Source organism: Lithobates pipiens, unplaced genomic scaffold, assembly GCF_037356315.1.
Source record: "Lithobates pipiens isolate NorthernLeopardFrog02 unplaced genomic scaffold, aLitPip1_a1.2 Scaffold_18, whole genome shotgun sequence".
Taxonomy (NCBI): Eukaryota; Metazoa; Chordata; class Amphibia; order Anura; family Ranidae; genus Lithobates; species Lithobates pipiens.
Window position 1 is genome coordinate 347356742 of NW_027507758.1, and position 15349 is coordinate 347372090.

General features: G+C 40.4%; 1 protein-coding gene across 2 annotated transcripts in view; it reads right to left on the reverse strand.

Annotated features, from left to right (window-relative positions):
- Positions 1 to 15349, reverse strand: part of MELTF (melanotransferrin) — a 122421-nt gene that overhangs the window by 52237 nt on the left and 54835 nt on the right. For both annotated transcript variants that reach the window (XR_013276773.1, XM_077487431.1), the window contains exons 7-9: positions 11505 to 11692; positions 7486 to 7666; positions 547 to 698 (exon numbers count right to left, since the gene is read on the reverse strand). Coding sequence is in view for 1 of the 2 variants with exons in the window: in XM_077487431.1 (XP_077343557.1) it covers positions 547 to 698; positions 7486 to 7666; positions 11505 to 11692 (521 nt within the window). In the remaining variant the exon portion in view is untranslated. The remainder of the gene's footprint in view (positions 1 to 546; positions 699 to 7485; positions 7667 to 11504; positions 11693 to 15349) is intronic.

The following is a 15349-nucleotide window of genomic DNA, read 5'->3' on the forward strand; positions in this document are numbered from 1 at the left end:
GGGTCTGCTATGGACTTTGAGCTATGCTATGAACCTCATGCCGTTATTTCGGCGTAGGGCTTCCCCTTTAAATCCATACCAGGCGACGGGGCTAGTGAGGTATCAATCTCGCCAATGGAAGTGGCAACATTGACTTCCTTCGCTAGTTCCATCTACTGGTAGCCATGTTCAAAATGAATGGACTTTTCTCCATGTGTAGGCAAGTCCGTTCATTTCAAAAGTCCGGCGGACTAGCACACAAACGAGCGGACTGCCGAGTCCGGCGGACAATTTTGAGTCAAAACTTCTTACTAAGTCCGCCGGAGCCCACACACGGGCAGATTGTCCGGCGGACTCTGGTCCGCCGGACCAAGTCCACCGGATAATCCGATCGTGTGTACGCAGCATAAGTCAACTTTAACGTTGGGTGTCCTACATGTGTGGATGCTGCTGCATTATTTAAAACTATTTGTTTAGTTTTTTACATTTTAGAATGGGATCCCTCTAATTTTTAAGGGTGCCTTGACTAAAAAAAGATTGAGAAGCACTGATATAAAGTATACTAACCTGAATCATTTTCATACATTCTTCATGATTTTCAGCAGAGACGCAATGGATTGATGGGTACAGAGTCTGGTTTTTAAATGCCATGGCCATGGCTGCACATTTCCAGAGCTCCTGTGTGCTTATGGTGCACCACCGCAAAAATTTTGGCAGTTCTGAAAGATACTACTATCAATTAAAACAATCAAGAAGTTTTAAATTTTTTCAGCTTGTTTAATGGGAAACAAAAATAGTTTTGTGTTAACTTTGTTATATTATTTATATTTGTTTATTTATTATTCTTATTCATTTCTAAACCCAGCAATGTAATATATTGCAGCTTATTAATTGTCTAATGTGATGGCTGCATTAATATTCTGGTGATCTGGCTAGTAACTCACTTCCTGTCTTATAGATTCACACCTACACATTTTTCACATTTTGCACTACAGAACGTGTTCTATAGGAAACCATGCTAAATGGACCGTAGTGCAAATCTGCAAAAAGCACTAAAAATGCATAGGTGTGAATCAGGCCTTAGGCCGGCCATACACAGCTCAAATCTCGACCAGTTCAGCAGGAACCAGCAGAGATTTGAATAGTTAATGAGCAGGCTGAATGTACCAAATTGATTGATCAATTTGGGTACAACCAGCCTGCTGGAATCTTTTACGATTAACACTAGCAGCTGCTATAGCTGCTAACAATCACTGTCTTATAAGATATGTGCAAGATAAAAAAAAAATGTGTTTTGTCTCATTTCGATTCATTAGTCTAGTTATTTCATTTTGTTAAATTCGTATTCAAAATTCGTATTTGGAATTTTCTTGGAGTTTACTAATTTTTTTCGATTTGAAATGTTAAAATCAATACATTTTCGAATCAGTCGAAACTAAAATGTTATATTGTTTTTGATTCGAATGCAGCAAAGTGAACACACAAAAGAAAATCTTCATCAAATTATTACAATGACTCTTTAAATCCCCTTTGCCTTAACAAAAACAGCATTATTTTGAAATGGTACTCTAATAACACACAGTCTTTGATTTCAGCAATATGTGTAGTTAGAATTCGACTGGAGCTTTATGTAAACTTAGAATTTCCAAAATGCAGACGAATTTCGTTTAGTTATTCTGAGAATTCAGTAAAATTTGTTTATATTGTAAATCAGCTATTCTGATATATCTGAATCTCCTTATAACAAAAAAATTTGTCCAAATATTTATTCGGAATGAAACAAACTGCACATGTCTACTGTCTTCCCTGCCCATCCCCACTGGGAGCAGACAGTGGCTCAGCAGGAGGGATTCCCCTGTCAGCACTGTCTGTGTTGATGGGGGAATCGTGCAAATTGTGGTTGCAGGAAAGAAATTGGCACCATGTGTGGCCAGGCTCCACTGTATAAAGGAGAAATGAAGCCAACCTTGGACAGCAGCGTTGTCAGCCTGTGGAGAGGGTAGTGTTAGGCCGCGTACACACGCGCAGACTGTTCGCCCAACCTTGTCCGCTGAACAGTGTTTGGGCGGACAGTCCGCTCGTGTGTGGGGCTTCAGCGGACAGTTTCAGCGGACAGTTGGCCGAACAAGGTCTTACGGAAATTCCGAAAAACTGTCCGCTGAAACAAGGTTTCAGCGGACTGTTCGCTCGTGTGTAGGCTTGTTCGGCCAACTAAGTCTCGCGCATGCTCAGAAAGGATTTCCACGTTGGAAGGTTGCATTGCAGTGTATAGGACGTCGTATTTTTCGTCCCGTCGTACGTGCCGTTCACGTCATCGCGCACGGTTTCAGCAAACTGTTCGTCCGTCGTGTGTGGCCATGTCCGTCCATGCTAAGTTTGAGCGGACTGTTCGCTCAAACTGTTGGACGGACAAAGTTGGGCCAACAGTCCGCGCGTGTGTACGCGGCCTCAGATGTGCTAACAAATTTAGTTGGGCTTGATTAAACAATTAAAGCTGAATCCAGCAAACACTTTTTTGAGCAGTTATAGCAACAGCACCCCTGTCAAAGTTATTTGACGATCGTCCTGATCACCAGGGAGGAAAAAAGCTTAAAAAAGAAAACGAATGGCATCACCATATTGATGGATTGGTCAGCTGTGATATAGTAAATTTTCACTTTTAAGTTTAGATATGCTCTAAAGTGCATTCTCTCCATTAAGGTAAAAAACCTTCCATGATCAACGCGCCCCTTAAATACTGGTTCCTCTTTAGAGCCAGCGCTGTCTGTCAGTGCTTGTAAACTCCCCCTCTCTCTCACAGGCACAGAGCCATTGGCTCCCTCTGCTGTCAGTCAAATCCTGTGAGAAGGAGTGGAGGTGGGGCCAAGCTGTGGTGTGTGCGTCTATGGATGCGCACAGCCCAGCTCTGGAGTGCGCCGCATGAGTGCCCTCATAGCAAGCAGCTTGTACCCTCCCCCCACCACCACTGCTGTCTTTGACTGAACCCCCCGACCTCCATCACATCTGCCTCTGACTGAACCCCCCCACCACATCTGCCTCTGACTGAATCCCCCCATCACCATCACTGTCTCTGACTGAACACTTTAGGGGGGCCGGACTGTGGCCATTGGGAGTACAAAATGTCTCAGCATCAGTGGGAATAAACAATTCCCCATCATTGGTGTCAGTCAGGCCCCATCATTGGATTTATTGGGAGAAATTGTGCCCCATCATTGGTGTCATTGGGTTCCATTTTTGGTTTTATTGGGAGGAATTGTGCCCCATAATTGGTGTCAGTGGGAGGAATTGTGCCCCATCATTGGTGTCATTGGGCCCCATCATTGGTTTTATTGGGAGGAATTGTGTCCCATCATTGGCGTTATTGGGTCCCATTGTCGGTGTCCTTGGGAGTAACTGTACCCCATCATTGATGTTTAGCTTTAACTTGATGGACTTTTTTCAACTTCACCTACTATGCAACTATGATGTCACTGGTAGGAAGTGTGCCCGTCATTGTGCTTAGTGAATAAAATAGCACCCCGAGTGCCCCATAAAAGCATCCGGCCCTGGGCCACAGTTTGGAGACCACTGGTATAAGCTATGTTGTATGTTATTTTCCTGATCACACTGTATATGCAAAGTGGAACTTTATACTCCTGATATTTGAACTGTATATACTATTTCATATTTTATAGACCTGACCCCTGCACTGCATATGCTGTACCGTACTGTATACTCCTGACCCCTGCACTGTATATGTTATGTCATACATTAATACTGCTAAACTCTCTGTTGTACATTATAAACCTGAACCAATCATTGTATACATTATTTTGTATGTTATACCCCAGGCCCCTACACTGTATATCCGGTTCCCGACCAGCGCGTGCCGATGTACGTCGCCAGAATGGCACAGGCAGGCATATTGGCGTACAGGTACGTCCAATCTTCAATGCCCCCCTGCCATCGCGAGCGTGCCTGTCAGGACCCCCGTGAGTCTGGTCGCTGGTCCCGCGGACTAGATCGCCACGGGCATACCCGCGATCGTCTCAAGGGGCGGCTGAATGGAGGAAATGCCGTTGTAAACAGCATTTCCCCATTCTGCCTAGCAACTAGTGACGCTGATCTCTGCTCCATGTGATTGGAGCAGACATCAGTGTTCACTAAATGAAAGCCCAGCCCCCCCACAGTTAGTAACACACCCCTAGGAACACTGAACCCCTACACTGCCACCCACTGGTTAACCCCCTCACTGCCAGTGTCATTTACACAGGAATCACTGCATTTATATAGCAGTGATCGCTGTATAAATGACAATGGTCCCAAAAATGTGTCAAAAAGTCTGATGTGTCCGCCATAATGTCGCAGTCACAATAAAAATTGCTGATCGCCGCCATTACTAGTAAAAAAGAAACTAATAAAAAATTATTAATAAAAATGCCATAAAACTATCCCTATTTTGTAAACGCTATAACTTTTGCGCAAACCAATCAATAATCGCTTATTGTGATTTTTTTACCAAAAATATGTAGAAGAATATGTATCGGCCTAAACTGAGGGAAATTTTTTTTTATATATATATTTTTAGGGGATATTTATTATAACAAAAAGTAAAAAAATAGTGCGTTTTTTTCATAATTGTCGCTCTATTTTTGTTTATAGCGCAAAAAATAAAAACCACAGGGGTGATCAAATACCACCAAAAGAAAGCTCTATTTGTGTGAAAATAAGGACGTTAATTTTGTTTGGGAGCCACGAAGCACGACCACGCAATTGTCAGTTAAAACGAAGCAAGGTCTGAATCACAAAAAGTGGTCTGGTCTTTGACCAGCAAAATGGTCCGGTCTGTAAGTGGATATACTATGTTGTACATAATACCTCCTACAATGTATATGCTATGTTGTACCTTATACTCCTAAACCCTGCACTGCATATGCTATGTTTTATGCATAGCTCCCAACTGTCCCTGATTTTGAGGTACTGTCCCTGATTTTGAGGTACTGTCCCTGATTTGGAACAAAGTCCTTCTGTCCCTCTTTCCTTCTCATTTGTCCCTCATTTTGACTGCTCTCTATATTTTTGTAACTAAAATATACTTTTTATCTTTCAAAAAGTGTTTCCCAGTGCTAAAGCTTTCATCCAATTTGTAAATTGCTGCGTTTGTAAATTTCAAAAGCCAGTATAATACAGTAGTAGTGGTAAAAAAGCACTTGTGGGTTTAAATAATCATTTAACTTTAAGAGGCGTGTCAGGAGTGTGTGTCCTATGCCTACATACTTTTGCTAATAGGTGTCCCTCGTTCCCGTCTCAAAAAGTTGGGAAGGCAGGCTGCATGTTATATCGCTGACCACTGCACTTTATTCTCTCAGTTGTAAATTTTGTTTCTAACTCCTGCACTGTTTACGCTTTTTATACAATATACACATGACCCCTGTACTGTATACATTATGTTGTACATTATATGAAGGTAGGAGACAGGGATTTAACTAGGTTTATTACACAGGACTTTTTTGTCACCTCGAAAAACATTCAACCTGTCAGCACCCACAATAGAAGTAGCCATACTCAGCAGAAAAATCATTGTCAAATTATGTTTTCTAAATATTTAATGCCAAATGTGTTGAAAGTGTAATTGGTGTTTATCAGTAAATTCTTTGCTAAACAAATAAATAAATAAATCATTTTTACTAATGAACATTACCCGTCTTGGTTCTGTTTCTGTGCTTATTATGATTAATCTACCAGTGCTAGGTGGGATTCTTTTCAAAGCGGCTGCAGGTGTATCTTTGAATTACATCTACTACACCTACAGCCATGGCCAAAAGTTTTAAGCATTACAAAAATAAACATTTTCACAAAGTCTGAGGAGTTTATGAGGAGCTTTTCATTATCAAACATCTGTCCGTTTTATGATTGGTGTTTTTTATGTGTTTTAGATCCTGCAGGGATCAGATGTCTGTGTTCATTGTTTACATTTAATAAATGACATTTTAAAGTCTTTTTCACATCAATCTACTAGTCCCTTTGATGCGCTGTTTTTGATCGTTTTTTCTGCTGCATCCATTTTTTGCCAAGTCCATAATGGGTTAACAGCCGCACATTGAGACCATCTACAGGACATTTATTTAAATAAACGAACATCCCACGAGATAGCCAAGCGCTCTTAAAGAGTCCAGTCATTTGTGCGCCAACTTTATATTGTTTCACAAAGTCTGCTGCCTGTTTTTATGATGTCAATTTGCATATACTCCAGAATGATATGAATAGTGATCAAATAAATTGCAATTAATTGCAAAGTCCTTCTTTGCCATGAAAATTAACTTAATCCCATAAGAAACATTTCCACTGCATTTGTGAAGAAGGCTTCAGGGTGCCCAAGAACATCCAGCAAGCACCAGGACCATCTCCTACAGTTGATTCAGCTGCGGGATCAGGGCACCACCAGTGCAGAGCTTGCTCAGGAATAGCAGCAGGCAGGTAAGTACCTCTACATGCTCAGTGAAGCAAAGACTTTTGGAGGATGGCCTGATTTCAAGAAGGGCTGCAAAGAAGCCACTTCTCTCCAGAAAAAACATCAGGGACAGACTGATATTCTGCAAAAGGGAGTGGGCTTCTAAGGACTGGGGTAAAGTCATTTTCCCTGATGAATCCTCTTTCTGATTGTTCAGGGCCTCCAGAAAAAACCTTGTCCGGAGAAGAAAAGGTGAGCTACTATCAGTCCTGTGTCATGCCAACAGTAAAGCATCTCGAGACCAGCATGATGGAGCACCTTGCCATAAGGCAAAAGTGATAACTAAGTTGTTTGGATAACAAAACATTGTAATTTTGGGTCCATGAACACGAAACTCCACTCCATGGGTCCATGAAGACGAGTGAACAAAACCCTCTCCCCTACAAATTCTAACAAACTCCAAGCATTGATTATGCTGCCATCAGTCAGGATGTGGCCCAGATGTTTATTGACAGCATGTCAGGGCGAATCGCAGAAGTCTTGAAAAAGAAGGGTCAACACTACAAATATTGACTTAATTAGCTTAATGTAATTGTCAATAAAGGCCTTTGACACTTATGAAATTCTTGTAATTATACTTCAGTATAATTTAAAAATAACAAAGACAAAAAGATCTAAAAACACTGAAGCAGCAGACTTTGTGAAAATTAATATTTGTGTCAGTCTCAAAACTTTTGGCCAAAGCTGTATAGTCACAATCAAAGGCTGGTTCATACCAGCATTTTACATTACTGCTTCTGAGAAGCAACAAGAACACTGCAGCGATTGTTACACCATCACAAGCTGGTTTGTTTCAGGATCAAGGTTACAGGATGAAAAACTGATGAAAGAAACATGTTGAATATTTTCCCCATGGCAAAACTAATACTTATCTTATGGAAAAGCCTTAGGAGTAAAGCATACAATTTACATTCAATACAGGGCCTTCTGACCATCTCCAGCATAAAAATATTATAAGCACATTTGAAATTTAAGAAGCTGTCTGTGCATTGGGCAAAATGAAACATCATCCTTACTGTCAGGATCACAGTCTATTCCTGTCATTGCTTGCAGGAATTCATCACCAAGCCAGGATTGATAAGTCTGGTTAGAGATAAGTCGAAGCTCTGTTGTGGCATCTCTGAAGATTAGATTATTGCCATTATAGGCAGAAGAATCAAACATCTTGAAACCAGAACTAAAGTCATTGTATTTTTGCTGTAGGGAGAAGAACAAGAATATATTCCATTGTATAAAACTATAAAAAATATAATACAATATAATATAATATATGATATATTAGCTTTCTTTTCTGTTATATGTAAGTAATCATAAGTTTTTACCCCATGGACACAAAATCCACAAACAAAATTATTGGGAATTTTAATTTCACGTATTTTCACAAATTAGTAAATAAGGTTAAATTGGAAAACAATTACACATTTTTTCCACATACCTTACAAATGAAAAAACTAAAATGCCTGATTGCATGTATTCACTTTCCTTTGCTGTCTAACTGCTAAATAAGCTCTGGTGCAATCAGTTGCCTCCAGAAGTCACATGGTTTGTTGTAAGATGTCCACTTGTGTGCAGTTAAAAAGTTTAAAATACATTTTTTTTTACATATTTAAACAAACAGCGCCATTTTTAATGTTTCACCACTGAGTGGTGTAGTTGTCTACCTTGTTGTAGCTATGGCCAAGGAATCCCCAGATGGCCATGGTTTGGAATTCATTTAGAAACTGAATTAAAAGAATTTATATAGAAGAATAAAAATGAAAAAAAAAAGCACCATGAGGAGAAAATAGCTTTTGGAATAAAAAGTTGATGAAGCACCAATCAAAATTGAAATATTAGGCTTCATTCGAACATACATGGGCGTTTTTGTTCACATGTTGACTCACTCATTTGGTGCATCAACACATGGTGCAGTGCATTGCCCATTCAATTTTAAAAAATGCACCAAAAGATGTACTAGCCTCTTTTAAGTGACCACATGTTTTCCTAATTATGAGCATACACAGCCTGTTACAAGGATTATAACACATATGCATAGGTGTGAATAGACCATAAAAACATATTCCAGATTCTGAACACCCCCAGGCCTAGAGCACTTCTAAACTCAGTAAAAAAAAAAGAAAAGAAATGTCTTAAGAATATTAAAAAACACAACCCCCTAAAAAAAAGTTGCTACCAAAACTCAATGACTGGGTAAGTAGGGCATTAGCTAGAGAAGCAGCCAAAAAGCCAAAGGTAAAGCTTAAGGAGCTGCAGAGATTCACAAATGAAATATAGCAAATCATCCATGGGTACCTTTATATAACCCAAACTCTGCACAATGCTGGACTTTATGGCAAAAGGCAAAAAGTGAGCAATTGCTACAAAAATAAACATATTAAATCCTATATGACATCTGGGAGATGAAGAAAATGTGCAAAAAAGTGTTTTTTGGTTTGATAAGAACACCACAGAATTTTTTGTTATAACATAAAAACACTATGGGCTCCATTTACAAAGCAATGGCATTGTCTTATCATAGTGTACGTCACAGTATATTGTTCATTGGAACCCTCAGGCCAGACTCACACCTATGCAAAACTCTGCATCCAATTCGCATAGCAGTAGAATGCGACTGGCTCTCTATGGACCCGAATCACATATCTATGTGGCGGCTGCAGAGCACACTGTACAGAAACGCTGTGCATCTTTAGTTCTGTTTCAGGGTCAAATTCAGGCAAAGATTTGGCCCTGATTCGTCCCTGAACTGGAGAATGGGGACACATGGCATTCCTGTGTGATCTGGAGACAGTTCCAGTGTGAACCGAGTCTAAAACAAGGGGGGGGGGGGGGGTGGACAGCCAGATTACATGACCTGTCAAAACGTGGTACACACAGACTCTGCACTTCACCTTGCATTTTATGAGTAGCATGCAAATTGCAGTAATATTGCAGTGTTCAGCAGATAGTAGTATATAAATAAGCCCCTCTGTGTAGTTCAATGCCACTACAGGTTTTTATCTTAAGAACACCATCCCTACACTCCAAGACATGCTGGTAGGTTAATTAGACCTTGTCTAAAAAAAATTGGCCTTAATATGTGTATGTGTATGTCAATGTTGTATGTGTTTGTAAGCGTGTCAGGACCTTACGGGGTAAAGGACCACGCAAAAGCCGCAGATGGACTCTGGTGGCAAGAAAGCGCCCTGAGGCAATTCAGTTCGCATAGGTAGCGCTATACAAGTCACTCACTCACTCACTTACACAGTGATGACAGAATCACAAAGTGGGGATGCTAGGGACAGGAAAAGTAATCAAGACCGGTGTAAGATGGATGAACCCAAATATATGGTCAGTTTAAAAGTTTCTGACTGTAAGAGATTGAGACAGCAGTGTGGTTTCGCCAGATGTCTTGCAATGGCTCAACCAACTAAACTCCAATCCAGTTAAGAATCTGAAACATATTTTGAAGTTTATCCAACAGCCCTATTTTACCTGATAGAGCATAAGCAATTTGCCAAGAAGAATATTAAGCACCTTTAAGTTGGCCATACACTGATTGATATTTGTCTGGTTTATCAGTAACCAACTGGATTATGATCAGTGTTCGACAGTCCCCTCTCTACAGAAGTTGACCCTTTGATCAACTTCTGTCAACTGACATGTTAGAAAATATTTCTCAATCAGCAGCTGCAGCGGGTGATGAGTGTATTCTGACAGCAGCCAGTGTAGCTGTCAGAGTACATTGTCCCATCCACCTTGTTTTTGGTTGAACAAAAAAAATTTGCAGTGTGTATGGGGAGCTTTAGAGGTATGTTTTGTAAATTTAGAAGTAAAAATACAATTTTAATGGAAGTAACAATCCAAAAAATAGATATGTCAGATGGAATGGATACATACACAACATACTGTACTGCAGGGATATGCAATTAGCGGACCTCCAGCTGTTGCAGAACTACAATTCTCATGAGACATAGCAAGACCCTGACAGCCACAAGCATGAAACCCAGAGGCAGAGGCATGATGGGACTTGTAGTTTTGCAACAGCTGGAGGTCCGCTAATTGCATATCCTTGCTGTACTGTATCTCCCTAACTTGCACTGTTTACATTCAGCAGGCTGAACCTCCTTCCTGAGGACTGCACCTGTGTGCTTGGTCCTTATAAATATATATCAGACTGTCTGGGCATGTGTTGCCTGAGAAGGCACAACCAATGCAAATTTTAGAAGCATGATAAAAACAGTGCAGCAGGCTGAGGCTGCAACATTCAGGTAAGTAGTCATATGAAGAGATACTTTAGGTCCAGGTAATAAGGCTAAATCCACTTTGTCTCAGTGTTCTTATCCTTTAATACTTCATACAATATTACCTTTACTAAATTAACCTCTAAAAAATAAGTGAAAGTTCTTCTGTACCGAATCCAACATTCAATGAAAATTAGTTAAGCCTAATGCCCCGTGTACACGCGATCGGAAATTCAGCCCACAAAAGACCGATGAGAGCTTTTGGTCGGAAAATGCGACCATGTGTATGTTCCTTTGGACTTTTTCTGGTGGAATTCCTGCCAGCAAAAGATTGAGAGCAGGTTCTCTATTTTTCGGTCGGAAAAATTTCCGATCGGAAATTCCGATCGTCTGTAGCAATTCCGACTTGCAAAATTCCTACGCATGCTCGGAAACAATTCACTGCATGCTCGGAAGCATTGGACTTCATTTTCTCAGATCATCATAGTGTTGTACGTCACCGCGTTCTTGACGGTTGAAAGTTCAGAGAACTTTTGTGTGACCGTGTGTATGCAAGCCAAGCTTGAGCGGAATTCCGTTGGAAAAACATGCAACATTTTTTGGATGGAAATTCCGCTCGTGTGTATGGGGCATAACAATTATCAATTATGTATTTTGATTAAAATGAACTAACCTACGAAGGTTGATATCCATAAACTAGAAAAAAAAACAGCCAGTAGAGTTTTTACTTGATCTATATTACTGCATTGATTAAAATTTGTGCAAAATAAGAAACATATAAAAGCTATAGCTACTAATATGAAATGCTTCTCTACCTGTCCTTCATGCAGAGTCTTGTAAATAAGAGAAGCATCCACATCAGGTCTCACCATAACCGCTCGAGCAGGAACCCGGGCTAGGTTGCACTCCCTCCATTTGCTAACAGGTGCTCGGGTACCATCCCGACACAGCAACTGGTAATCCGTAGATAAGACATCCCTTGCCCAGTCATCAGGGTTTATGCCTATAGAATATTTATTAAATAACACTTATATTAATACACACAAGGGCATCCTTTTCAAGGAATATTCAATCCCAAAATTCAATAGCTACAAAATTGGACTTGTATCTCACTCATCAAATATATAATGCACTCTCCAACCAATAATTCAGATAGTTGCGTGGATAGGTTCATTGAGAAAATGTGTAATTCATACAACTGTTATATATCCAGTCTTGTGATTTACTGTTTATATTTTAATCATATATTTTTGCCACTCTACATCAAAATGTGGAAAACCAGCTACCTAAATCCTGCAGCTGTACATAAGTATTCACAGCCTTTGCCATGCCACTCAAAATTGAGCTCAGGTGCATCCTGTTTCCACTGATCATCCTTGAGATGTTTGTACAACTTGAGTGGAGTCCACCTGTGGTAAATTCAGTTGATTGGACATGATTTGGAAAGGCACACACCTGCCTATATAAGGTCCCACAGTTAACAGTGCATGTCAGTGCCCAAACCAAGCAATGAAGTCCAAGGAATTACCTGTAGACCTCCGAGACAAGATTATATGGAGGCACAGATCTGAGGAAGTGTACAGAAAGATTATTGCATCATTCGTAAATAGAAGAAGCTTGCAACCACCAGGACTCTTCCTAGAACAGGCTGCCTGGCCAAAATTAGCGATGGGGGGAGAAGGACCTTGGTCAGGGAGGTGACCAAGAACCCGATGGCCACTCTGATAGAACTCTAGCATTTCTCCATCTCTGCAGCACTCCACCAATCAGGTCTGTATGGTAGAGTGGCCAGGTGCACTATATACGTTAAGTTGTACATTGTAATCCAAACTTCTGCACTGTATATGCTTTGTTGCACATCATACTCCTGCCCCCTGCACGGTTTACTCTATGTTGTATATTATAGTTCTTACCCCTGTACCAAATGTTATACTCCTGTTGCATTCACTGCATGTACACTGTAAGCACATGTTCTATATTACACTCCTGACCCCTGAAATCTATATGCCCTGTTGAACAGTATATCGCTGACCACTGCACTTTATACTCTCAGTTGTAAATTCTGTTCCTAATCCCTACACTGTTTACATTTTTTATACAATATGCACATGACCCCTGTACTGTATACACTTGACACTGTACTGTATACATTATGTTGTACATTATATTAAGCAGGGGTCAAGTCCTGGGGAAAAAAGTGTGGGAACTCCCACCCAAGATCCACTCCCCCCACCAAAAAGAGAAATGATATGCTCATATGCACTAACGCTTAAAAAGTGATATTTTTCATCCAATTTTCGTATTGTGTGTATGAAGCTTAACTGTTAGTACATAAAAAAAACAATCTTCAAGAAACATAAATACGGTAATTCTCTGAATAATCAGCATTCATTCAATTGTGCTTCCATGCAAATGTGAACATCAAGTTCTGATCTTTATTGGGGAATTTTATTTTGTATATAGAGTGTGTTTATGTGGTGAGTTTACACTTTTCATTGAACAGAGTTTGAGCAAAAAACAGGGTTAAATGGAAAGGTCATACATTAACTGCACATTATCTGGACAGAATGCTTGGGGAGATAGTGATGTGTGCCTGCTTAGGAGATGTATGTTAGCTTGGGGGGCTGCAAACTCTGCAGGGCTCCAACACACACTCGCTGCTATTTCAACCCTTCACATATTTCCACATAAACTTCCCTCCTGGCATTAAACTTTGCCAGGTATTGTGCTCCGCTTACCACCCCAAAATGATGTTCCTCCCTCAGCTCACCTCTCTTCCTGCATGTCCTCTGAGCAGAATAGCTGATCTACCCGTCAGCTAGACCTAGACCTGATCTACCCATCGGCTAGCTGTGATTGACAGGTAGATTGAAGTGGAAACTGTCATGGGGCCCCCTACTGGCAATGCCTGAATGGTCAGGTGTGGGGCACTTACTATTGCGAGCTGTTTCGGCAGCTGCTGGTGTAGCACCTGCCACACAGCTCGCATACTTCAAAGTCTTGCAAGACACGGCTGCTAACGGGAACGGAGTTCCTGTTGTGGAAAAAGTACAGGAACTCCGTTCCCATGCGTTCCCGCAGGACTTGAGCCCTAATATTAAGGTAGGAGACAGGGTCCTAACTAGGTTTATTAGACAGGACTTTTTTGTCACCTACAAAAACATTCAACCTGTCAGTGGCCACAACAGAAGTAGCAGTACTCCGCAGAAAAATCATTGTCAGATTATGTTTTCTAAACATTTTATGCCAAATGTGTTCAAAGTGTAATTGGTGTTTATTACTATATTCTCTGTAAAAGCTGTGGAATTGCCCCACTTTAAATTGGACAGCTAAACAAATACATACATAATTTTACTCATAAACATTACCCTCTTTCCTGTGTCTCTGTGCTTATTATGATAAATCTACCAGTGCTAGGTGGGATTCTTTTCAAAGCTGCTGCAGGAGTAGTCGCCATTGGAGGAGTGGATCAGAGAGATAACAGCCTGCTTTGTGTACACAGCGGTATATGGCCCTTAGTGGCCGTTCTTGGAGGTGAGAAGCTGGGGGAAACAAGGGGCGCACCCTGGATTACTTGTGAGCACAAGCATCTGTGGTTTGCACTATTTTGAAGTGAACTCACAATTTATGTTAATTTTTGGGACTGCATAAATTGCACTATTTACTATTTATTTGAAGTTCATATTATTTTATCTTTGGATTAATGTGTTTACACGGACACTTTTTTGAAAATATTGATTACCTCATCAGCATATTGCACATTATTGGTATTAATTTGCACAATATTCATGATATGTGTGCACATTTATTTAAGCTGCTTTGCACGTGTTTGCACTCTGTATCACTATTTGCACTTTATTACACAAGCTATATATTATAATGGTTTTTATTTATTTATTGTATTCTTATAATTATTAGAAGTGAGGTAGCGCCACATATTTATTAATAATGCTTGATAAAAACCTGCTCTAGAGTGCTCTGGACCTCAGACTGGGGTGAAGGTTCATCTTCCAACAGGACAACCACCCTAAGCACATAGCCAACATAACAAAGGAGTGGCTACGGGACAACTCTGTGAATGCCCTTGAGTGGCCCAGACTTGAACATCTCTGAAGAGATATGAAAATTGCTGTGCACCAATGCTCCCCATCCAACCTGATGGAACTTGACAGGTCTTGCAAAGAAGAATGGGAGAAACTGCCCGGAAATAGGTATGCCAAGCTTGTACCATCATACTCAAAAAGACCCGAGGCTATAATTGGAGCCAAAGGTGCTTCAACAAAGTATCAAGCAAAGTCTGTGAATACTTATGTACATGTGATTTTTTTTTTTCATTGTTTAATTTTAATATATTTGCAAAGATTTCAAACAAACTTCTTTCACGTTGTAAATATGGGGCATTGTTTGTTGAATTTTGAGGAAAATAATTAATTGACTCTATTTTGTAATAAGGTTGTAACATAAAATGTTTCCCCTTTCTTTTTTCCACACCCTCACTCCTTTGTTTATTTTTTCCCTTTCCCATCCACACACACACTTCCAACCTCATCCCCACATCCCCACATCCCTTCCCCCCTCCCAGACCCTTGAAGTGCATAGTTTCTTTATTCCAACAGTTTTATTCCATCCATTCAGATACCAGTCCATTGACTTGTTATTC